General features: G+C 40.3%; 1 protein-coding gene across 1 annotated transcript in view; it reads left to right on the top strand.

The window, feature by feature from the left end:
* The window catches only part of MYO1D (myosin ID), a 254,685-nt gene that overhangs the window by 61,353 nt on the left and 166,657 nt on the right, over positions 1 to 26,675 (top strand). The window contains exon 15 of the mRNA XM_010861705.1: positions 5,476 to 5,683. Within this exon, the coding sequence (XP_010860007.1) occupies positions 5,476 to 5,683 (208 nt within the window). The remainder of the gene's footprint in view (positions 1 to 5,475; positions 5,684 to 26,675) is intronic.

Below are 26,675 nucleotides of genomic sequence, written 5' to 3'. Positions count from 1 at the left end.
GATTCTAGGGTAGGAGATGAGACAACAATCAAACATCTGAGAAAGACCAGACCAATGAGAAAGAACCAATAAGCTTGACAAATGCAAAACCTACCCCCAAGGAACTAGAGCAAGGCGAAGACCTTGGAAAAAGCCTATTCATGTTCTCAGAGAGACAAAGGAGAGAATTTTAGTCCTAAAGTAGGAATATGAAGTTCAAAACAAGAACAGGTTGTTGTTGTTAAAAAGAACCAATTAGGGATTTGGAAAGTGAAAACCAAATTAAGCACAATTGGAGTGAATTGTCCATCAATAGAATGAGTCAGCAATTTATAGTGTCATCATATAATGGTTACAAGTCAGCATTAAAGAGAATGAACAGGGACTTCCCTGGTGGTCCAGTGGTTAAGACTCCACTTTTCCAATGCAGGGGGTGTGGGTTCAATCCCTGGTCAGGGAACTAAGATCCCACATGCCATGCAATGTGGCCAAAAAAAGAGAGATAATGAGCAGCTGATACTACAGCAACAGCATGGATGAATAAAACATTATGTGAAAAGGAGTCACCAGAGAGGACATATTTATGCTGCCATTCATATGAAGCTCATGAACAGATAAAAATCAGAGCAGTGCTTTGCTCTCGGTTGAGAGTTGGCTGGAAAGGGGGAAAGGTAATGGGGAGCTCTTTGTGATTATGTAGATGATCTTCATCTTGATTGACATGTCAGTTTCATGAGTGGACACATTTTTCAAAACTTACTGAATTGTGTATTTAAATGTGTGCATTTTACAATACATAAAATTTACCATAATTAAAAAAATTTTTTTTCAAACTAAACTTCTTTTAAATGAGTTAGTGAGCTAGAAGATCGAGCTAGAATATCAAGCTGAAGACTTCTCCCAGACCTCATCACAGAGAAAAAGAGATGGAACGTTCTAAAGAAAGGTCACACCAAGTGTAAGTTTGATCCAGGAGGGCCAAAAGCCATTTAGCAGGAGCTCTAAAAGAAAGAAGAGTCCAGGGGTCAGATTGAAAGAATACACCAAGTGTAAAACATACGAATTTTTTAAATGGACTTAGGTTATGTTCACTTTCAGAACTCTAGGCATAATGAAAAATGCTTAGGGTTCCCAAGAAGAAAGGCAAACTACCTGTGAGGAAATGAGACTCATACTGTCATCAGACTTCTCATTAGCGACATTCAGTGTAAACAGTCAAAGGAGCAGTATCTGCACCATGAAGGGGAATGAAGTTTACACTTAGAATTTTCTTCCATGCCAAGTTATCATTCGAGAGTGTGGGCAGGGAACTTCCCTGGTGGTCCAGTGGTAAAGAGTCTGCCTGCCAATGCAAGGGACACAGGTTCCATCCCAGGTTCGGGAAGATTTTATGTGCTGCGAGGCAACTAAGCCTGTGTCCCACGAGAGAGGCCACCATAGTGAGAAGCCCGAGCACTGCAGCTAGAGAGTAGACCCCACTCACTGCGACTGGAGAAAACCCACATGCAACAGTGAAGACCCGCACAGACAAAAAAAAGAGTGTGGGCAAAATAAAAACAAAATAAATTTCCGGACATATATAATTTCAGAAAGTTTACTATCCCTAGACTTCTCTGAAAAATCTTCGAAAGGGTGTACTTTAGCAAAAAGGAATATAAATGCAGAAGGGAAATGTGGAATGCAAAAAAGCAATATTGAACAAATAAGTCAGTAAAACTTCTTGTGAAATCTATACAAGTGGTTTCCATTATAACGGGGGGGTGAGGGGGAGCAGGGAAGGATATCGGTAGTAATCATTTGCAACAAAAATTAAAATGGGAATGAGGAATATAGAGAAGTAAAGACTTGTGCTGTTTATGGGAAGGATAGAAATGTTAATTAACAAGACAGGGAAAAGAATGTATTTTCCTATAAATATAATATTTACATATACTGATTGAACTGATTAACAGTGCTGTATGCGGTAGGATGAAAAGTGTGTAGGACACTGGACGAATGTTTTCAGTCTTGGTGGGAGAAAAAGTAACATTTCCACAGTGACTTTGTGTTTTTAGATTCTGCAGATTTTTTTTTTGTAAGCTAGCTTTGAGCCTAGACTTCTTGTCACTTTCATTCTTTTATCAAAAGAGAGAGAGAAGGATTTTAAAGGTACTGATAACCTTAAAAGCTGCTAAAGTCTTCCAGGGAGGTTAAAAACTAGTTGTCAGAAAGCAGATGAGTTCAGCTTTTTAATTTGCAAGTTCAGGATGCTGGTTTGCTGGAGAACTGGGGTTGTGCCCTCAACCATAGGAAAGAGAGGAAGGGCACCGTTACCCTGACGTGTTAGCTGAGCAGCGTGGCTGTACGATTTCTTCTAGTTCCTGCAGAATGCCTTAAACTTTGAACACACACCATTACTGCCTGTTGACTCTTTATTCTACTTTCATAATTAATTGGCAAGTTTTTGAATTTTTTTTCCTTTTTTCATGTGATATTGCACATCGTTACCTCTCTCTTTGTATCAGAACTCTTTGGTTTCGGTTTCTGTCTCTATCTGGCAAGTGACTAGACTTTTAAATCTATTTTCTTCCATTCTTTTATTTAACAGATATCTCTCTCCTCCCTGTGTGGCAGACAACATGATAGGCACATGGCATATAGTGAGGAACAAAACAAAATCTCTACCTTCGTGGTACTTATAGACAGACATTCAACAGACAGACCCGCAAATCAATATGATTACAAACTGAGATGAATGGTGTGAGGAAAAGAAACACAACTGGTTGTTTTAGGAATAATGGGGATGATGACTGATGGAGGAAAATCAAAAAAGACTAGAAGATGAGAAGTCTCTGCCTTTCAAAGAGTAGCTTCAAAAAAAAAAGCATTCCAGGGAACTTCCCTGATGGCCCAGTGGCTAAGACTAGACCAATGCAGGGGGCCCAGGTTCAATCCCTGGTTAGGGAACTAGACCCCACACGGCGCAGCGAAGAGTTCGCATGCTGCAACTAAATATTTCAAATGCTGCAACTAAAATGGAAGATCCTGTATGTCCCAACTAAGACCTCTTGCAGCCTAATAGATAAATACATTTTTTAAAAAAAATCAGGATTTCCATTAAAAAAAAAAAAAAAGTATTCCAGGCAGTGGGAACAGCATGTACAAAGCCTCAAAGCAAGAAAGAGGCAACCACAGCACCGAGACCCTAAAGAAGGCCAAGGCTGTTGGAGCAGAGCAATGAAAGCAGGAGAGCAGTAAAAGATAAAAATGTGTGAGGCTTTTGGGAATACTGCTGTGACTGCTGAATATGCAGAATGGATTGAAGAAATGGGAACAGTTTAGGAGTCTGTGTAGTAAACCTGACGGTGGCCTCTCTTAGGATTGTGGCGGTGAAGATGAGAGGAGCTGAATTTTAAGTATATTTTGGAGGTGGGGTCAATAGACTCGATGATGAATGAGAAGGAATGAAAGAGAAGAGCAGGAATCAAACGCGATTCCCAGGATTCTGGCTTTGGTAACCAGTGACTTTGTGGTGGGAAGGACTGAAAGAAGAATTTAAAGTGCCTGGAGAAGGAAATGGCAACCCACTCCAGTATTCTTGCCTGGAGAATCCCAGGGACAGAGGAGCCTGCTGGGCTGCCGTCTATGGGGTTGCACAGAATCGGACACGACTTGATGCGACTTAGCAGCAGTAGCAGCAAGGTCTGTTTAGGCACTGGCTATGTGAGTGTGAAATTCAGAATTGAGAACTGGGCTTGGGATAATAATTGCTTGAGTTGAAAAATGAAATGGACGGAATAGATGAGGTGATGTGGGAGGTTGTACGTAGAGAGACGAGGGCTTGATAGGAGCCCCGGGGCACTCCAACATTTCGAGGTCCGGTAGTGAAGAACAGTAGCCAGAAAATGAGATTGAGAAGAAATATCCAGAGACAGAAGGAATCCAGGAAGAGCATGCTGCCACGGAAGCTGAGATAGAAACTAGGAAAAGAGAGAAATATCAAGAAGGAGGAATCAGATGCCCCTTAGATACATATTATCTTAACCAGAAATGGGTAAATTCCTAGGAGGAAAATATGAAGAGTCCTGGAAGGCGCAAAAGTAGACTTGAACCAATCCCTGGTTATTGGATGGGACAACTGGACATCATAGCCAAATTTAATGCATGGGAACCCCAAAAAATACCCACAAGGATTTGTTGTTTTGTGATTGTTTTTCGCTATGCAAATTACTTCTAAAGTTCATATAGAAAAATAAACATCCAAGAATATCTAGAAAGACCTTTAAAAGGAAAAGAAAGAGAAAAGACCACTGGATATTAAAATGTAACATCTATAATTAAAACCCTGTGGTACTGATGGGCAGAGAGAGCAGTGAAACAGACCAAAAAGCCTAGAAATGAATTAAAGTACATATGAAAATTTAGCATATGATAAAATAGTGTATTAACTCAGAGGGAGGAAGACCGACTTTTTAGTAAATAATATTGGAAATAGAGTTTTTTCAGAAGTAAAGTCGGATCCATTCCGTATACCAAGATAAATTACAAATGAATCAGAGCTCCAAATGTAAAAAATGGAAACATGCAAGTCCTAGAAGAACCCCTAAGTGAATTACCCTGTAATCTAAGTGTGAGGAGAACCTCTTTCACTAAGACTTAAAATTCAGATGCAGTGAGTGAAAAATATACTAAATTTGACTCCATGTAAAAACTTTGCACCAAGGATAGGGGGAAAGCACTGTGGTAGGCAGCCTTCCAAGCTGGTCCCACTGATCCCCGCTTCCTGGTGTTCATGCCCGCGTACTCCTCTTCCCAGGAGAGTGGGCTGGCCCTCGTGAATTGCTTCTAGCAAAACGGACTATGGCGAAAGTGATGGAATGTTGCTTGTGAGATTAGGTTACGCAAGGCTGAGACTTTGACGTCTGTCTTGCTCATGATCACCGTCACCAAGAAGCTGGTGTGTGGTAAACTAACTTATAAGAGGCCCACATATTGAGAAACTGGTGGCTACTTGTATGTAGAATTGCAAAGGATTTTTGTGTGTTAACCTTATATGTAAAACACGGCTTAGTTTTCTTTTACTGATGATAGTTTATCTGAAAATCTGGTGGATTTCCTTTGAAACGAGTCATGTTGTTCTTAAGTAATGTTTTCAAAAACCCATGATAGAGGCATCGTTGTCTTGTTTCTGTTTGCAAAGAGAATGCTTCCAAGGTTGCCATGTTACAGATAATATTTGCTGCAAGTTTTTGGCAAATAGCTTTTATTAAATTAAGGAATACCCTGGTTTAGTAAGAGTTATTATCCTAAAGGAGTATTATATTTTATTGAAGCCTTTTTCTGTGTCTCTTATGAGGCTAATGAAATTCATCTCTATTCTGAGTTTGCTAAGACGTTTTTTTTTCCTTTCTGTGAAGCATGAATTTTATTGAATAGTTTTTCTGCCTCTATTGATACCACATGGTTTTTCTCCCTTAATCCATGTCCTGGTTTGTTTGTTTGTTTTTCCCCATCAAGGTACAAAATGATCTCTGAATTCACCTGGCCCAACCATGACCTCCCCTCAGACAAAGAGGCTGTCAAGAAACTGGTCGAATACTGTGGCTTTCAGGATGATGTGGCTTATGGGAAGACCAAAATTTTCATTCGAACACCCCGAACATTGTTTACCTTGGAAGAGCTCCGTGCTCAGATGCTTGTAAGGATTGTCCTCTTTCTACAAAAGGTAATCTTATATTTTCTATACGAGGATAAGGCTTTGATTTTATGTTCTTAAAAATGAGTTGAATACTTTCTCTGAGTCAAGAAATGTTCACAATGATGTAATTGTTTTGCATCTCTTAGAGTATTTTCTATTGCCTTTGCACATGGAAAACTTACCTGTGTGAGTTCAATTTTTTAAAATATCTTTTTACATTTATTTTTAATTGGAAGATAATTGCTTTACAGTGTTGTCTTGGTTTCTCTAGTACACAACAACAAGAATCAATTTTATCCTCCAAACGCCAAAGATATTTCGTCTTCTGATATTCAGAATCAGAGAGATGTTTGAAGTAGTCTGATTTTTGTCTGTGGATCTGGAAGTAGTCTGATTTTGGTCAACTGGATCAAAATGAGTTAGCCTCATCTTAACTGCATAGAGAACTTTTTTCTGTCTTGTCATTCAAAAGCTTGACCAACTCGTTTGAAACCAGCTGTCTCACCCATCATGACCCACTGCCAGCCCTTGACTGAAGTGTGTAGTGCTGACTTATCACTGCTCCTAAGATCATGGTACCTGTCATTATTGATCTGTGCAGGGTCCCTTTTCATTTCATTCGCTCACTATTTCTTTTTATTCCCCTTACCCATTTCCATACCTTCTGTATGAAACGTTTTAATGTAAAAACTGATAAAAAAAGAATTCATGTCCCTCTGTGAGAATGGAGTATCCGTCAAGGGAAGGGTGGCTGGGTCGTTGGGCATGTGTAGACCTGGCTACTCCTCTCCAGGATGCCTGCCAGTTTGCACGTCACCAGTTTGCATATAGAGGTTACTATGTGCCCACATCATTTTCAGTGTCATCCAGGTACCTAGATTTTGCCAGACTACTAAGTATAATGAGATCATGCTGTTTTATTATATTTCCTCTTTCTCTGATTACCATTAAACTTGAACATCTAATTAAATGCGTGTTTGCTTTCGGGGGTTTCCTGTAAACTGCCCATTCCTGTCTTTCATCCGCTTTTCTTCTGGAGTTAGTATCATTGTTTGTTGATGAGCAGGAATTCCTGGACTGTTTTAGACAGTAGTCTCTCTTTCACTTCAGACATTATAAATATATTCTCCTACTGTAGGGGTTCTATTGAACTTTCTAATATGCTTTGTTGAAGAGAATCCTTAATTTTGACATAATTGAAAATCTTCAACTTTTTTTGCCTTATCCTTTGTGTTTTGGAATTTTGTCTAAGAGGGCTTGCCTTGTCTCCAGGTCACAAAGGTACTCTCCTGTGTTTTCTTCTATGAACTGTATAGTTTTACCCTTCATATTTAGGTCTTCAATCCATTCAAAATCCACCTGAGTGTGTGGTTCTCTAAAGGAATCCAGTTTCACATTCTTCTATATGATGAGCAAGTCTTCTCGGTGTCACCTACTAAATGATCTATTCTTTTCCTATTAATTTGTGGTGCCACTTTTATTGTGTATGAAGTTTTTATATATACATATATATTACATGTATTCTGTTTCTGAGCACTGTGTGGGGTTCCATTTTTATATCTGCCTCTCATTACACTCAATGACACACACTTTTTATTGTCATATGTCTTAGTATATGACAAGTCCATCTTCTGTACTTTTTTTTCCCTACTCTTTATTGAGGTTGATTATTGTATACATAGACCTTTATTCTGTAATATGAATTTTAATGTGTGTTTATTGAGTTCATGAAATTCAACAATACTGTTTATTATGGTTGCATTGAATTTATAGATTAATTTGAAAGGGTTAACATTTTTATAATATTCAGTCATCTTAAGAGTATAGAATAGGCTTATTTAGATCATTTTATTGACTTTTAGACTTAAGAGGGACCTTATGAATTCATGGTAAATTCCTAGATACTTTATTATTTTTGTAGCTGTTGGGATTTTATTATTGTGTTTTTATTAGATTTTCTACATGGCAGTGTTGGTATAGAGAAATAGTATTGGCTTGCGTGTGTTTGCTTGCAGGCTCAGTCGCTAAGTCATGTCCAGTGCTTTGCGACCCCATGGTCTGTAGCCATACAGGCTCCTATGTCCATTGGATTTGGCTTATGTTGGTTTATCTGTATCCGAAATGAAGCCTTTCTTGATTCATATTTATTGATTCTATTCATTTTTTCTGGGTAAAAGATTACATCATGTGCAAATTATAAAAGTTTTTCTTCCCTCCCAACTGCCAAGATATTTCTAAGTGTTGGTCTTGTTCATTTATTTTGCCTAGAACTCAGAGAAAAAGTTTTGGAGTGGAATCTTAAAATTCTGTTTCATCTTAAAACAGTTTTCTTCTGTTAATTTTTTTTTTAATATTGCCTTTCCTCTGTTCTGTTATCTTTCTTAAGACAGCTTGTAAATTTGAAAGTTGGATCTCTGTTTTTTGTCTGCCGTAGTAAGTTATTTTGCCACATCTGTTCTGTGTATATCCAGATCCTTGCTTTTGATCCTCAGTGCTTATCCGGGGGATGGTTTGTTGTCACAGATCTGATGCTGTGTGTTTCTTCTTTATACCTAGCTGAGAGATTGACCAGATTCAGGCTTTGACTCTAAACCAGGATGACCATATCTCTCAGTTTGATTGGAACCTTCCTGGTTGATGACTGTTGTCTGTTATAAATGTTAGTAACAACCCTATCACTCTCAAAGAGTTCCCTGTGCTATACAATAGGTCGTTACTAGTTATCTGTTTTATCTTGCCTGGAAAATCCCATGGATGGAGGAGCCTGGTGGGCTGCAGTCCATGGGGTCATGAAGAGTCGGACGCGACTGAGCGTCTTCACTTTCACTTTTCACTTTCATGCATTGGAGAAGGAAATGGCAACCCACTCCAGTGTTCTTGCCTGGGAAATCCCATGGATAGAGGAGACTGGCAGGCTGCAGTCCATGGGGTTGCAAAGAGTTGGACACAACTTAGCGACTGCTGCTGCTAAGTCACTTCAGTCAAACACACAAAAGATCTTGTGAAGAGTTAAAAGTGGTTCATTAAAACATGAGTGTGTCATGAAAACAGCAAATTCTGAAACTGGGAATAATATCATCACTATTATAAGTAATCTCAAAGATTCGTATAGGTCTGAGTAGAATAATTTTGTAAATCAGCCAGAGAAAAAGTGTGAATAGAATCATTATCTGAAAACTAGACTGTATGGGTGTAGTTATTCACTTGGCCCTGTTCCTTGATATATTGTTTATTGTGAAACTTTGTCAAATAGTAGCATGAAGCTGTGGGGCTCTCACTTCCTTTTCAAGCAAAGCTTACCAGCTTCTTTGAGAAACCAATCAAGTGTTTGATTTCTCAGACTAAAAGCAAAATAATTATCTCTCATATGAAATTGATTACTTTTGCCCTTAAAGTATAAAAAAAAAAAAACCAAGACACCTACTAATACAGTAATCTTTACTGGCTGACAGGCACTATTCTGAGCCCTTTATATATATTAACTGAATCTTTACAAGAACTCTGTAAACGAGTGTCTATCACTATTTTCATTTAAAAAGAAAGGGACCTCAAGCCAGCTAAGTAGCCAGAGTACCTTGCTGGAAATCTCCCCAATAGTGAGCCCCACAGCTGGGGTTTGAGCCCAGTGGCCCAGCCTTCTGCATGCACGCTCTTCTCCATGGTTCACTTAGACCACAGTAGCATCATTCGGTGTGAACTCCCTCCCTATAGGAAAAACAGGTGTGACTTACACTATTGAAGAAAACTGTAAAACCAGCCGCAAAGATGATGATGGTATCATGCTCAGAGAGAAAGAAGGTAATTTGGCAAAATTCCTTTATTAAATGACCTGGGTGGACACCTAGTGATGTCTGAGTCATTGACTCTTGGATATATGAACTAAGATATATCTTCACTACAGTGGGAAGAAAACTGCTGTTTCCTATATGAATCAGCTCTTGACATGTGTGTGGTCATGAAAAATGATCAGTGACTCTTTTACAGAGATTACATGCTCCAAGAGAAGAGATTTTTGTTTGTTGTAGTAAAAGTGACTTGCAAGCCATGAGTAGGTTGGGAAAGGTGTGTGTGGATGACTGTAGACAAAGCATAAGCCAAATTACAGGAAGGGAGGGGGAGGCTTTCCTGGGTGATAAGGGAGGTTGCCCCCAATGCCAGTCCACTCACTGCTTTATTCATGGGGAATATTTATGGTTAAAAATATGCTGCTTGACCATGGCTAAGGACTGAAAGAAATAAAAATGTGCCCTTGATCAAATGATGATATGTCTTTTCAGTAGGAGATGAAAAGAAATGGGTAGCAAGTGCCTTTTCCAACACTGTGATGTGTGGTCGGGTGGGAGAAGGGCACTCATGCATTTTCAATGAGTAATAAACACGGACTTTCCCATTCGTTACTGAAGAGGGATGTACAGTGAACAAGACAGGGCTTCACCCAGAGGAAGCTGACAACCCAGTCAGGAGGGTGATGTGTTAGCACTCAGACCAGTGCAGTTGAGTAATTATGACTCTGTTGAGTAGGTAATGACTGCCAGGTGGGCTGAGACCAGCCACCTACCTGAGCTGGAAGAGAAGGCTTTCCGGATGAAGTGAGTGAAGATGAAAGTCGCTCAGTTGTGTCTGACTCTTTGCGACCCCATGGACTATACAGTCCATGGAATTCTCCAGGTCAGAGTACTGGACTGGGTAGCCTTTCCCTTCTCCAGGGGATCTTCCCAACCCAGGGATTGAACCCAGGTCTCCCACATTATCGGTGGATTCTTTACCAGCTAAGCCACGAGGGAAGCCCAAGAAAACTGGAGTGGGTAGCCTATCCCTTCTGGATGAGGGAGAGATGCCAAAAAGTTTGAGAACCACTCTGTCAAGTTCACATTTTACTCAAAGGCCATTTGTAGGGAAGATGGCTCTTCATCTCTATTCCATAAACCATTTGTACAGGTTGAATTTCATTAGAGTTGGGTCATTGGTGTCATAGCAGTTAATTGTCACTATGGTTATTGTTTATAAACTTCCTATGACAAAAACAAGGAGCAAGTATTTCTAGAAAAATATTCAAAAATATTTAAACAAAAATATTCAATATTGTGTTTGGTAATAAATGCAGATTAGTCCAGCCCTTGGGATTATTAATATAAAAACTGCCCCTTCGATGTTAGAGGAAGGTTCCTAGACAGCTGGTGCCACTAACAACTGAGAAAGAGAGAAAAGGAACAGAGGCAGGAGCATATTTGGAGGAAATTAATAGCTTGGAGCATAGTTCGAAGTGCCTCTGAGACATTCAAGTCAAGACGCCCAGCAAGTTGGATGTTTGAGTCAGGGAAGCAAAGGAAGCGGCGGGTTTCAAGGAAGAAGGAATGATCAGCAGTGTCAAACACAGAGTTATGCAGCAAAATAAAGGGCTGAAAGTGCCCGCGTAACCTGGCCATTGGGAGATCACTACTGGTTTATTAATAACCAGAATGTCAAAAATGATTGGGGTGAAAGCAAAGTATAAGAGGAGAAGAAAAACACCCGCTATCAGAATCCTCCAGCAAGAAAGTGTGTGTGCATGCGTGTTAAGTCGCTTCAGTCGTGTCTGACTCCCTGCAGCCCTCTGGACTGTAGCCCACCTGGCTTCCGTGTCCATGGAATTCTCCAGGCAAGAATACTGCAGTGGATTGCCATGTCCTCCTCCAGGGGATCTTCCCGACCCGATCTCTTACATCTCCTCCATTGGCAGGCAGGTAGTGCCACCTGGGAAGCCCCCAGGAAAGTGTGTCAAACATTTGTTGGTAAGTCGTGGTAATGGAAATAGGTATGGGAAAGGATGGATGTTCTTTATGAAGAAGCCAAGGAGTATTTCCTATCTGCAAGACATTTAGTAAATGATTCTTGAATGTTGAAGCGTTACCCCTACGTGTGTTACTAAGCAGTGTCATTAAAATAACTACGCAATACAAGTCATTGATTTTTATTATTGTGAAGAAAATTTCTATTGATTTATAATGTCGGCCAATAGCTGATGCCATTTAGTATTTACATATTGACAAATGCAAAGCCCTTTTAGAACAATAAAAATGCTTCAGCAGCACTGGAATGACAGAGCATCCTCCTCCCTCCCTCCCTCTCTCTTTTCCTACCCCCACCTACCCTTTTCCTCCTCCCACCCAACTGATGAATAAAAAAGATAAAAGCATATTTGGAAAATAATGACGACATGTCAAAAAGAATTTGTTTCTTATTTATCTCCTCTCAGATAACTGCCAGGAAGCGACCACTGCCACCCCTTCCCCAGCCCGCTCCCCCTGTAAGTTGCAAGCAGATGATTTGCTCTCGAGAAAGAGCAGCAAATCCGTTGCCTGGGTGATATCTCATTACTAAGGCAACCAATTTGGTGCATCAGTGTGAATCCCAATTTTAAAATGTAATTATGTCAAGATATGTACATATGCTTGAGATTTGCTTAAAAGAAATCTGTTCCCCTTTGGAAGAAAAACATTTCCTATGTTAGTTGAAAGAAAGGAGGAAATACTTCTTTTATTCTTTGTTCACTCAAACACCTCTTTCAGCTGAGCTCCCCACAATGCTTAGTGAAGGAGCTTGCAGTGGTTCTTTCTCACTCTTTTTTCAACTTGATCTTCCCTTTCCAAGACACTTCTCTCTTGAGACCTGTCCCTCATAATCTACCAGCTGTTGTCTCCATGACAACATTTTCTGGCCTCTAAAAGTGGTGGAAGGAAAAAAAAAAAAACAACCAACTCTGGTTACATTTTCCTGGCACTTTTCTTTTTTAATTGCTGGAAGCTCAAGAAATTGACTCTTTGCAAGGAATTAATTAGTGAAGGGGAGGTGATTCAATGAATAGGTGTTTACATTAAATTAAAAACTAGTGAACAACTTGGTAAGGATTGCCATTCCAGACTCAAATGAAATATCTTACAGATAGGAGGTGTACGCCAAAAGCTTATCTGGAGGAAGACAGCCACATCAAGCAAAATACCATTGAATCACTGCTGAGCAATTAATTTTTCTTCCTCCTTGACAAAAATTATTGTTTAAAAATTAAAAGCATATTTGGGTGCAGGGAGTATTTAATTACCAACCTCATGAAATAATGAAATCCAGGCAACTCATTTGCATTTGCTGAAGCTTCCAGTTAGCTCAGGATTCGCGTTTGTACGCAAATCCAGGAACCATTTTTAGCTGGGGGTTCCAGTGTGACTGACACCCCACCCTCATTGCCTACCTGTTCTTTATTCCTCAGTTGGGTGACTGTGTAAGGCTTCCCTGGTAGCTCAGATGGTAAAGCGTCTGCCTGCAATGCAGGGAGACCTGGGTTCGATCCCTGTGTTGGGAAGATCCCCTGGAGAAGGAAATGGCAATCCATTCCAGTACCCTTGTCTGGAAAATCCCATGGACAAAGGAGCCTTGTAGGCTACAGTCTGTGGGGTCGAAGAGAGTCAGACACAACTGAGTGACTTCACTTTCTTTCTTTGGGTGACTGTGTCGTCTAGGTAACCTCCTATGTAAGTTCCCTCTGATTCTTTGGGAAACAATTGGGTGACAAATATTAAAGGCAGCAAAGAAAATAGTATAATGAGTATTCACTATCTAATGGCCATGCTGATAGTTCATGTAAAATGTCACCCCCCCCTAAAAAAAAAGGGTGATTTTCAAAACTGACTTTTTTTTTTTTTTTTTTCAAAAAGTACATCCTTTTGCCACATATTTCATTAAGCCAAGACACTTTATTGGCTTCCCTGGTGGCTCAGCAGTAAAGAATCTACCTGCCACAATGGAGAAACAGACATAGGAGAAGAGACCTATGGACACGGGCGGAGAAGAGGGAGAAGGGGAGATGTATGGGGAGGGCAACATAGACATGCATAATACCAAATGTGAAATAGACAGCCAGTGGGAATTTGCTGTATGACTCAGGGAACTCAAACAGGGGCTCCTCGACAGGCTGAAGGGTGGGATGGGGAGGGAGGTGGGCGGGAGGTCCAGGAGGGTAGGGGACATGAGTGTGCCTATGGCTGATTCTTGATGTATGACAGAAAACCACAATATTCTGTAAAGCAATCATTCTTCAATTAAAAACAAGAAAGAATTCTACCTGCCAATGCAGGAGACTCAGGTTCAGTCCCTGGGTCAGGAAGATTTCCTGGAGAAGGAAAGGGCAACCCACTCCAATATTCTTGCCTAGGAAATCCCATGGACAGAGGAGCCTGGCAGGCTACAGTCCATGGGGTTGCAAAAGAGTTGGACACAACTTACTAACTAAACAACACCACCAAGACACTTTATGGGTGGCAAAATACATTCTAATGTCCTGATAGGTATATCATAGAGTCTGTGTGGTTTAAGCATAAGGGCTGCGATGTTAGGGTTTACTTTAGCTTTTTCTTGCTACGGCAAACGTACGTAACTACCAAGAAATCTAAGTGTGTCAGAAATGGCTTGTATTCTTTTTCCTGGCACATTTAAACACATTCTGCTTGGACTAGTAAGTTTTGCTAACCAAAATAAAAAATTTTTGAAATATTCAGCACATTCTGGGATATGTATCATTATTTATTGCATATGTTTAGAGCCTACAGTTTCTCTTTATGGGGTAACATAGAGTGGCTTTAAATGCTATCTTTTCAATTTCAACATGTGCAGAATATAAATACCTTTAATGTACAAAAGGCCCTTCCAAAGAAATAAATACTAGAAAATGGAGGGAGAATATAAATAATCAGTCCACCAAAAAGAATAAGAAGGGGAAAATGGCTAGCGCAAACATTTTCATCTATCAAATACTTGAGGTTTTTTTTTTTTTTAATCCTACACAGTGTTGCTAAGGATTTGTTTACTGCTGGCAAGAGAATAAATACGTGAGAACTTTCCAGACGGTAGTTTAGCAATGTGTTTCCAAAAAATCTAAAATTTGGTTGGGTTTGCCTCTAATCTAGCAATTATACTTCTAGAAATTTATAGTAAGGAAATTCTTGAGACTTTATGTAAACATTTAGTTGTAAGAATTTTCTCTTCAGTATTTCTCATGAAAGTGGAAAATGATGGAGAAAAACATTGAGTCATATAAATTATAATACATCCAACCGGCAGAGAACTAAGCAGCCATTAACAAAGACAATATAAAGAAATTTAATCAAGTGCTCATGCTGCTGCTGCTGCTGCTGCTGCTAAGTCGCTTCGTGTCTGACTCTGTGCAACCCCATAGACGGCAGCCCACCAGGCTCCCCCGTCCCTGGGATTCTCCAGGCAAGAACACTGGAGTGGGTTGCCATTTCCTTCTCCAATGCAGGAAACTGAAAAGTGAAAGTGAAGTCGCTCAGTCATGTCCGACTCCTAACGACCCCATGGACTGCAGCCTACCAGGCTCCTCCATCCATGGGATTTTCCAGGCAAGAGTACTGGAGTGGGGTGCCATTGCCTTCTCCGAAGTGCTCATGATAAATGTTAAATGAGAATATATGTTACAAAACAGGATATTCAGTGTGATTTCTTTTTAACCACATTAATTCTAGAAATACCCACACATGCTCACATGTGTGCAAGCACACACACGTGCATACAGGTGCACAGGTCCATTATACAGACTAAGGAGGAACCCGTGAGTCATTCCTTTGTGGGGCTTCATTTATAACTAAAGAAAATTTAGGGCTATTTATATGCAATGTTTTCTGTTAGAAAGTCTTACTATTGCCAGATGTTCTGTGGAAGAGGCAGGGCAGAGAACCACCCAGCTGAGGTCTTCAGGGACTTCCCTGCTGGTCCTGTGGCTAACACATCTCTTTCCAGTGCAGGGGGTGTGGGTTCAATCCCTGGTTGGGGAGTTAAGATCCCATGTACTTCACAGCCAAAAATAACAAAACAGAACATGGAACCAATGTTGAACAAATTCAACAGAGACTTAAAAATACTTAAAAAAAAAAAAAACCACAAAACCCTAAAAAAAGGTCTTTAGCTCAAAGATTGCTGTTGAATTCTAAGATTTCTTTCGTCTGCAGATCATTTGTAATTTTGCACATTTTGTCTTTTCTCCTCAACCAGATGATGAATTGTTGAGGGAAGCAGTGTCCTTTTGCTTGTTTGTACTCCACCCAGGGGCCCCAGCATAATATTCTTTGCAGAGTGGCTTGGGTGGTATTTTGCCAGTAATATAATTATTGTATCATGATTCAATACTAGGTGCTCTGGGAGTTATAAAGTTTCCTATTAGATGTGTTATGTTTATTAATACTTAAGAGCTAGTCGTGTGCATTGAAATGAGGTACCTTCATCATACCAAGCAAATGGAGTAATTAGTTGGCATAAGAGTTATTCCCAACTGGGAAAGAAGCCTTTAAGTTTTAAGTCTGCCGCCAGAGTTGAAGAATCACTAACTTCTGTGTAATTTCTTGACTCAACTGCTGCCTAACCAGCAGGTAGTTCTTAGCTTCAGTCAACCACAAGGCACTTGGGGTCCGATCCCTGCTCAGCACTTACAAAATGAAATGCTGTGGCTTCTCTGTTCTTCTGTCTCTTCATCTGTAAAAGGGAAATCAGAGTACCACCGTATAGTATGGTTGTGAGTATTAAAGGACTTAATATATTCAACATACTTTGATCAGTGCCTGGCATATGGCAGCTACTGTGTGTTTGGTATAATTATTAACATTATATTATTAACACTAATATTATTACTATTGGTTTGGGTATCTATCAGTTGACCATTGGCATAACCATGCCACAAACCACCTATATTGGTTTCCTATGGCTGCTATGAAAATTATCACAGACTTAGTGGCTTAAAACAACAGGAATTTATCCTTTCACAGTTCTGGAGGCCAGAAGTCTGAAATCGGTTTCACTGGGCCAAAATCAGGGTGTCATCAAGGCCATACTTCCTCTAGTGGTTATAGGGATAATCTGTGCCTTGCTTTTTCCAGCTTCTGGTAGCTGCCAGAATTCCATGGTTTGTGGCTCCAGTCTCTGCTTCCATAGTCACATGCCATCTCCTCTTCCTCTTCAAATCTCCCACCGCCCCCCTCTTATATAGATACATGTGATTGCACTTAGGGTCCACCCAGATAATCCAGGATAATCTACCCATCTCAAGATCATTAACCTAATCACAATGCCAAAGTCCTTTTTTGTGTCAGATGAAGTATCATTTACTGGTTCCAGGGACTGAGAGGTAGATATGCGGGAGGGAGGATTATTCAGCCCACCAAACCACTCTAAACCTTAGTGGCTATAGCAGTCAATATTTCTTTATTCCTCATGCATCCAGGGTTTGGCCATTTTTGGCTGAGCCCATCCCAGGCCGTGGGTTGACTACAGATTGGCTCTACATGTAGCTTATTTTTGCTGATGTCAGTGGAGCCTGGGGCATGTTCTTCTCACGATAACAGCAAATGCCTAAGAGGGCACAGTTCACCACACAAGCACATTTCAAACTGTTGAGGTCACCACACATTGTCACAATGGGGTGACCACACATTGACCAAAGCAGGTCACATCAGTGGGATGACCCATGTAGATGAAGAGGAAAGGAATGAATTTGCTATAGTAACAACCAAGCTCAGGGTTTTCTGTAGATGACAGTTAACTTACAGCTACATTAACATACGTATTTGGAAGAGGAAGAAAATCAAGGGTTCAAAGCCAAATAATTTAGTAATAAACCAGTTTTCTGTAGTTGTTATTTGACAGATAAGTCAAGGAGCTGTGAGTTTTTGTGGTCTTAGCCTGGCCAGATAAGTACAATCTTGAATGTGATGATCCCAGAAAACTTGTTCCGTGATTGTGGGTTTAGAGGATAGACCTCCACAGACATGGCAACTCTGAGACTCCCTTGAGCTACTTTTCTCCTTTTGCCATAATGTAGTGACTCAGTGGACTCCATGGACGTATGAAAAAAAAACAGTTTTCTGCGCCTTTGGAAGAATAGAATATCTGCTGGATCACCTCTCAACGAGAGAGGAAAGTAGAGAATACCTATCGGCTGCTGAGTTAAAGCCAAAACTACATTAATTACAGCAGCAGTCCCCAAACTTGTTTGCACCAGGGACCAGTTTCATGGAAGACAATTTCCCACAGACCGAGGTCAGGGAGGGACATCATTTTGGGATGATTCAAGCGCATTATATGTATTGTACATTTTATTTATAATATTATCACATTGTGATTTATAATGAAATAATTATACAACTCATTGTAATACAGAATCAGCAGGAGCCCTAAGCTTGTTTTCCTGCAACTGGACATCTGGGGGTGACAGAAGAGCCATGGGGAGTGGCTGTGAATACAGACGAAGCTTCGTTGGCTCACCTGCCACTCACCTCCTGCCGTGTGACCTAGTCCCTAACAGGCCACAAACTGGTACCAGTCTGTGGCCCAGGGGTGTCTTCTCAGTCGTCCTTAGCCTGTGAGCCTGAACAGCTAGTTCATCTAAGTGGTCTGACCAAGAGCTGGTTCCTTATCCATCCCTTGTAACTTGATTTTTGTCCATTTGAGAATTAGTATATAATATTTGTGGGGATTCCCAGGTGGTGCTAGTGGTAAGGAACCCACCTGCCGATGCAGGAGAAGTAAGAGTTGCCGGTTCAATCCCTGGGTTAGGAAGATCCCCTGGAGGAGGCCATGGCAACCCACTCCAGTATTCTTGCCTGGAGAATCTCCACGGACAGAGGAGCCTGGCAGGCTACAGTCCATGGGGTCGCAAAGAGTCGGACATGACTGAAGCGACTTAGCATGCATGCATACAATATTTGTACATTTGAATTTGGCAGAATTTCCCAGTCTAGGGTTTTCCCCACCTCTTTCCTCTCATTCCAGTAATAGAGGAATCAGATTATTCCTACAGGCCCAGTGAAATAAACGGAATAATACACAGTAGAGTTTTATGGGCTCTTTCTTGGTCACTTTGGCTCCAAGAGTGAGTAAAGATGTAACAGGTTGCATTTTCCTTGGTCTCTTGATAAAATGCAGTGACACTGAGGTGTTGACTTCTGTCCAAAAACAGCAAGGTTGGGGGGAGAGGGGTGGGAGTCAAAAGGGGAAATTTTTTGTGAAAAATCCTGTTAACTGGGATGAACAAGCAATTGGGAACTTAATTTGGAATATTCATATTTTCATAGTTAGAACCAACTTATTTAAGATGAATACTTGTGTTTTTAGTGAAACTCTTTTCATGTAAGTAGAATATTCACTGAAAAGCAGGCTTTTTCACACATCAGGCCCCTCACTGACAAACTGGCAGCCGTTTTCCAAGTCAGTGCTTATTCATGCTAGACTACTCTAGAACCATCAACCACTGACATTGATTTCTGAAATTCCATTAAGACTTGAGAGCTGTGTGGCAGCTGCCGTGTGTTTCTCCTTGAATGTTTCGTCAGGTGCCTGGCTTGTCTGTTCTGTTGTGTAACAGGATGGCTTATCTGTTTCTCTTACATGGGCTCTTAAGCCCTAAGGTTATTTGGCTGTGAAACATTCCATGGGGGCTCTTCCACAGTCTTCTTTTTAAACTTATAATAAAAGATCTTTAGTGTATTCAAGCCAATGTATATACTTTCATTCAACAAGTGTGTTTAGTGCCAGGCACTCTTAGGAGACACAGTGATACATGTAATAAAAATAGTCCTTGTCCTCATGGGGTATACATTCTAATCGAGGAGTGAGACCAAAAAAAGTCAACAAATAATTATAAACTGTGTAACAGTTATGAAGGAAAGGAAGGACTGAAAGTCATTCAGAGATTAAGGGGAATGAGCTGGTCAGTGAAGGCCTCTCTGAGGAGGTAACACTGAAGTGAGATGGCGCTAGTGGTAAAGAATCTGCCTGCCAATATAGGAGATGCAGGAGACGCAGGTTTGATCCCTGGGTTGGGAAGATCCCCTGGAGGAGGAAAATGACAGCTCACTCCAGTATTCTTGCCTGAAAAATTCCACGGACAGAGGAGCCTGGCAGGCTACAGCACATGGGGTTGCAAAGAGTCAGACACGACTGAGGACTGAACACACACACACAAAGATGGAGAAGGGGCTGACCCTAGGAAAATTCCAAGGAGAGAAGATGCAAGCTGAGGGAAACGCAGAAGCAAAAACTCCACAGCGAGAAAGGGTATGAACATTCGGAAGGCATTTTCAGAGCTATCACTCCAGCGTCTGTGCTTCGGTCACTTTTTGTTGCTGATGCATCCCTTCCTTCAAGGTTCAGTGCAGCAGGAGTTCTCTCTGTGAAGTTTTCAGCTGAAATTTGGGTTTGGGTTTTTTGGAAGGATACCTGAAGGGCAGCTATAGAAGGGTTCCATGAAATATTGATCACAAGCCAGTTGAGATGAGTAAAAAAGACCAAAAAGAAGGGTCAATTTTGATGGTCCTAAAATATTTCACAGGCAAGATCGAGCTGTTTATAGACAGTCTAACACTGTTCATTCGAAAAGCACTCCAGTTATTCTCTAAATCCAATTTATGGTTGCTCTGACTTTGTGTGAAAATGCTGATTTATTCCTGCCTGGAGAATCCCATGGATAGAGGAGACTGGCAGGCTGTGGTCCATAGGGTTGCAAAGACTCAGACAGAACTAAAGAAACTTAGCATGCATGCATGATGATTTATTATGACTGTATATTAAAATATATAGAATATACCCTTTTCACTGGAGCTTATGCCTTTTGTAGTCAAATAATTTTATGTATGTGGGTATATTTTTTTTTCTTGATTATTTCCCAGTGTTTTTTTTTTTATTCAGCTATTTCAGGGGAGACATCCCCATAAAGATTTCCAGTATTAACTCTTCTTAATGCCTGACCAGGTAGGATCTGACTTAGATTCAGTCCACTCACATAAGTTTGATCCAAATAGAACATTTCTCCCATCATATTCATCAGCTGAAACTGGTAACTCATTTGTATTTCAAAGATTCCAGGCCTTTAGGGGGCATTTCACACATCTTTAATTATGGATAATCTACTAGAGTGGACACAGTTTCCTGCCATTCATGAAATAATTGTGAAATAAAGGCTTTCCCCTGTTTGTGATTGAGTCCCCTCCCCATCCCACTCCAGAGCTTCAGTTCAGTTCAGTCGCTCAGTCATGTCCTACTCTTTGCAACCCCATGAATCACAGCACACCAGGCCTCCCTGACCATCACCAACTCCCAGAGTTCACTCAAACTCACATCCATCGAGTCAGTGATGCCATCTAGCCATCTCACCCTCTGTCATCCCCTTCTCCGCCTGCCCCCAATCCCTCCCAGCATCAGGGTCTTTTCCAATGAGTCAGCTCTTTGCATGAGGTGGCCAAAGTATTGGAGTTTCAGCTTCAGCATCAGTCCTTCCAATGAACACGCAGGACTGATCTCCTTTAGGATGGACTGGTTGGATCTCCTTGCAGTCCAAGGGCCTCTCAAGAGTCTTCTCCAACACCACAGTTCAAAAGCATCAATTCTTTGGCGCTCACCTTTCTTTGCAGTCCAACTCTCACATCCATACATGACCATTGGAAAAACCATAGCCTTGACTAGACAGACCTTTGTTGGCAAAGTAATATCTCTTCTTTTCAATATGCTATCTAGGTTGGTCATAACTTTCCTTCCGAGAAGCAAGCGTCTTTTAATTTCATGGCTGCAGTCACCATCTGCAGTGATTTTGGAGCCCCCAATATAAAGTCAGCCACTGTTTCCACTGTTTCCCGTCTATTTCCCATGAAGTGATGGGACCAGATGCCATGATCTTCATTTTCTGAATGTTGAGCTTTAAGCCAACTTTTTCACTCTCCACTTTCACTTTCATCAAGAGGCTCTTTAGTTCCTCTTCACTTTCTGCCATAAGGGTGGTGTCATCTGCATATGTGAGGTTATTGATATTTCTCCCGGCAATCTTGATTCCAGCTTGTGTTTCTTCCAGCCCAGCGTTTCTCATGATGTACCCTGCATAGAAGTTAAATAAGCAGGGTGACAATATACAGCCTTGACGAACTCCTTTTCCTATTTGGAACCAGTCTGTTGTTCCATGTCCAGTTCTAACTGTTGCTTCCTGACCTGCATGTAGGTTTCTCAAGAGGCAGATCAGGTGGTCTGGTACTCCCATCTTTTTCAGAATTTTCCACAGTTTATTGTGATCCACACAGTCAAAGTTTTTGGCATAGTCAATAAAGCAGAAATAGATGTTTTTCTGGAACTCTCTTACTTTTTCAGTGATCCAGCGGATGTTGGCAATTTGATCTCTGGTTCCTCTGCCTTTTCTAAAACCAGCTTGAACATCTGGAAGTTCACGGTTCACATATTGCTGAAGCCTGGCGTGGAGAATTTTGAGCATTACTTTACTAGCGTGTGAGATGAGTGCAGTGCGGTAGTTTGAGCATTCTTTGGCATTGCCTTTCTTTGGGATTGGAATGAAAACTGACCTTTTCCAGTCCTGTGGCCACTGCTGAGTTTTCCAAATTTGCTGGCATATTGAGTGCAGCACTTTCACAGCATCATCTTTTAGGATTTGAAATAGCTCAACTGGAATTCCATCACCTCCACTAGCTTTGTTTGTAGTGATGCTTTCTAAGGCCCACTTGACTTTACACTCCAGGATGTCTGGCTCTAGGTGAGTGATCACACCATCGTGATTATCTTGGTCGTAAAGCTCTTTTTTGTACAGTTCTTCTGTGTATTCTTGCCACCTCTTCTTAATATCTTCTACTTCTGTTAGGTCCATACCATTTACATCTTAACAAATTCATTTCATGGGCACATATTTGATTCTTTAATATTTCTTCTGTTAAGTCTTTATTGAATTTGTTACAACATTTCTTCTGTTTTATGCTTTGGTTTTTTGGCCACAAGGCATGTAGGATCTTAGCTCCCTGACCAGGGATCGAACCCCTACCTCCTGCATTGGAAGGCAAAGTCTTAACCACTGGACTGCTAGGGAAATCCCTCAGATATTTGATTTTAAAGTAGGGAGGGGCTTTCTAAGTTTAGCAGCAGCAAAAGAAGAATCATAAGGGCAAAGATTGATAGATATCACAGCATAAACGTTTACAATTTCTGAGTCTCAAAGTATCTTTGTAGCAAAGTTGTGTTCAGTTGCAAGGAAGGAAGAAAGCAGGAGAGAGATAGAGAAGGGGCAGGGAGAGCGAGGGAGAAAGAGGAGGGAAGGGTGAAGGTAAGGAGAGAGGAGGGGGAGGCGAAGAAACCTTAATTTACTCTGGTGAAGAGTGTTGAAAGATTTATTTCATACAACAGGAAGCTTTCTGGATCATCTTCACTCTCAGTGAGGCTCCCCCTTGTGGTTGCAAGATGGCTGCTAACAGTCAGCAGCCATATTTACTTACTCAAGGAGAGAATTCACTTCTAGAAGTCCTTGGGCATTCTCTCTGAGGAGTGAGACATTTTTCTTTCTCAGAAACACCTAGAAAATGTCTTCTCATGGTTTATTAGCCAGAACCAAGAGCCATGGCCAGGACATGGTAAAAGGCAAAACGCCCAAAAGTCTTTGTAAATGTAATAAAAGGTTAACCTACTTCATATATAAAAAGCCCTTACAAATCATGAGGTGAAATTATGAATATGTGACGGACAAGAAAAGGTATGAAGAGAGAATTCATGGAAGAAAAAATTCAAATAGCTAGTGAATTTTTAAAAATAACACTCCTAATCAAAGCAATTTAATCATAGCATATACAGTAGGTTAGCTTGTATCAATTTAGTTAATTCTTTTTAGCTCTTCAAATGGTGGAGTTTGGTAAGGAGTACTTAAATATGTGGCAGTTGGAAATGGGTAATGGCAGCAATTCTCCTTTAGAATTAGAATTGGTGCAATGATACTCCTAAAATGCTATTTTAAAAAGCAGAAAACACCACAAGTACCATACAGTACGAGGCTGGTTAACTGAATTACATGCATGTTTTTTGCTGAGTACTGTGAGGCTGTTCAGAATCGTGTTATAAGAAGGTATTTGATCACATGGGGAAATGTGCTTGATAAAAAGCATTGCAAAGCACTTTATGATTATTATGTGTTCTCAACTTTGTGTCAAATATGTGTATAACCAAAGAAGAAAAATGAGTACATTTGACTGCACTCAATGTTTTTTAAAAAGCAACTTCTCTATGGTAGTATATTACAAACAGTATCAAAAGATCATTGGCATACTGGAAAAAATATTTAAAACACTAATAACAAAAGAATGGTTCCCTTAATTTATATAGAGCTTGTACAAATCAGTAAAAAAAAAGATCCAAAGAAAATGGATTGAAAAAAAGGGAAATATGCAGTTTATAAAAAGGAATTTAAATGGAAAACCTACAGGGTCCTACTGTAGAGCACAGGAAACTCTGCTCAATGTTATGTGGCAGCCTGGATGGGAGAGGAGTTTAGGGGAGAATGGAGCCCACCTGAAACTGTCACGACATTGTTAATCAGCTATACTCCAATATAAAATAAAATTAAATAATTTCATCTTAACAAAACTATATTGTATTTATATTAGTTGGAAAATTATATTCCTGTTGATTCATTTTAAATCTGTTCCGACTTGATTGGTATATAATTAAGAAACTTCAGTCTTCAAATACTATGTTATAAAACATATCTTGGAAAATTAATAGATCAGGTACTAGAATTTTTCAGATCTGTTTCTGGATTTTCAGTAATATAGTGATAGCTGTGTGCACAAATATAAAACCTCAACATCACTGAGAAAACTTAGCATTTTACTCTAGATTTTTCTCTGAATAGTAACATTTCTGTCTCACCCACAACATATTCTAGCATGAGCTATTCATTATTCTGACCATGTGGTACCTACTATTATGATAAATCATGCACGCAGACAGTGCAGTTGTATTCTCTTTTTTCCCCCCTCTCTTTGGCATTGAGTAATAACCAGGAGTGATCTTTGTGGTTATTTAATCATATCATTTTCAACTTGTGTACATTTGAAGTGTTAAAAAAATATCTGTCCTTAATAAGTGTGCTTCCTATCCTGCGATTCCTCCTTACATTCATTACAGGCCAAGACAGAAAATGGAAAGAGGAAGCATATTTGATGTAAGGACCTTTTCCAGATTACTTCCTTCTCCCTAGATTCTGAAATTCCCCTCCAGAAAGCATCCTCACTCGTATCCCCATCGGTGTGGACACTGGGGACTAATGGCATGTTTGGGGTACAGGGATATATTAAAAGAGCCAGACTCAACAAAACCCTGCTGCCACCATCACCCATTGCCTGCAGCAAGAGCCAGGCTCCTAACAAGAGCTGCAAATATTAATTGCATCCCTGTGTAGAAGCAGTTTTAGGTCTGAAAAATGACTGTTTCTCAAAGCCAAGCATTTGCCAGCAAAATATAATGCTTGACTTCAAGAAACTTACGTCAGATGTATGGCCCTGCTTTTTTAATGTTGAATTATTAGAAAGAGAAACATAAAGCAGCAAGGTACAAAAATATGTCAAGTATAAGTGCTTCTAAAAACCTGTTTTTAATGTATGTCCAGAGTCTAGCATAAGGCCTGGTATATAATAATGGAATAATGTTTTCTCTCCCTAGTCTGAGGAGTAATCACAATAACCAGATGAGAATCAAAGATACTGGTTGTCAGTGCCATGTGTGTGCACTGTGGATCAGAAAGAACCTCTAACACTTTAAAAGTTTTGTTTGTTATCGGTAGCTGTTGTGATAGAATATGAATATGTGTTCTTATAAAGCGTCTGAAGCCTGCAAAGTAGTATGCAGGGAATGCTGGCCTCTCTAGGCAAAGATTCTTTCCACTCCACCCCCAAACTCCAAGCCAGCCGGGGAGCTGTCCCTCTGGCAGTGCTGACTTCCTTGAAAGAGCCTCACTGTGATAGGAAGTCAAGCTTCGTTTCATGGAGATTTCCTTCATTACATGTGGACTTTGACCAGATCTTACTTTTTAAGGGATTAGTTGTAGTTGTTTTCCAGCTATCTCATAGGCGTATGTAGTTTTCCCTAGAATATCATAGATGTTTCCGTTTTTTCCTGGTTCTCCTATAAAAACCATTAAATACAGAAGGAATTTGGGAAATTCTGCTATTAATTGTTGTTGTTCAGTTCCTCAGTCATCTCTGACTCTTTGTGACCCTATGGACTGCAGCACACCAGGCTTCCCTGTCCTTCACCATCTCTCAGAGCTCTTATATTAATAGACCAAACAAATGTTCAGTAACTCTTATTATGACACTGTGGCATAAGGGGATAGTGTATCTTGATCCCCTTCAAAATGAATGAGTAATCTGTGTACAAAGGATTCTGTAATTAAATATGTTTTAAAAATTTGGTTGAACAAAGTTAGAATAGGTTTATTTACATGGAACTTCTCAGAGCTTTAAATATATCAAATGTATGTTATGAATCTCTGAAAAGGAATTGCAGTATGCAGCCTTCCTGAACTTACTGAAAATGGAACGCTTTTTTTTTCCCCAGGGGGCATTTCAAAGGCCCTGTGTCCCCAAATTCACTTTTGAAACTCAAAAGAATGTTGGGGTGCACCTTTGGCTGGGCCTTTCAAATACCGGTTATTGTCTGAGTTTTTGAGTGATCTAGGTAACCATTCAAAATTGAGATCATTTGCAAGCATCTGAAGCAAAGGTTACTAGGTTTTTTTGTGTTTTTTTTTTTTTAAGGCATTCTGCATGTTCTAGATGCCAGACATAAAGGAAGAAAAGTCAGAACATTTGTTATATAAGATAAAAGCCCAACCTGTCCCCTGACTGGTTCATGAGCCACCTCCGTCTTAGATGACAGTGACTCTGTGGGTGGAGAAAGCAGCAGGTGTCTTCACACAAGCCTAAAACAGACACCTCATTGGATCTGCTGAAATGCCTAAACACTTGACCCATACCCTGAAGTTCTGTGTCAAGAAGCAGTTTTGAAATAGCCTTGACCTGAGCGATTTTGAAGATGAATGATCAACTTTGTACCTCTTCTTTTAAGGAAAAAAAAAAAGCAAGATTTTAAACCAAACAGAAGAAAGTAGCCGCTTCAGTAAACTCCACAGACTGTTTACTTTTGAACAAAATTGAATCCTGAAAGGCCC

The sequence above is a fragment of the Bison bison genome, unplaced genomic scaffold, assembly GCF_000754665.1.
Source record: "Bison bison bison isolate TAMUID 2011002044 unplaced genomic scaffold, Bison_UMD1.0 scf7180017864472, whole genome shotgun sequence".
In the NCBI taxonomy this organism is placed as follows: domain Eukaryota; kingdom Metazoa; phylum Chordata; class Mammalia; order Artiodactyla; family Bovidae; genus Bison; species Bison bison.
This window is presented reverse-complemented; position numbering and strand designations above follow the sequence as displayed.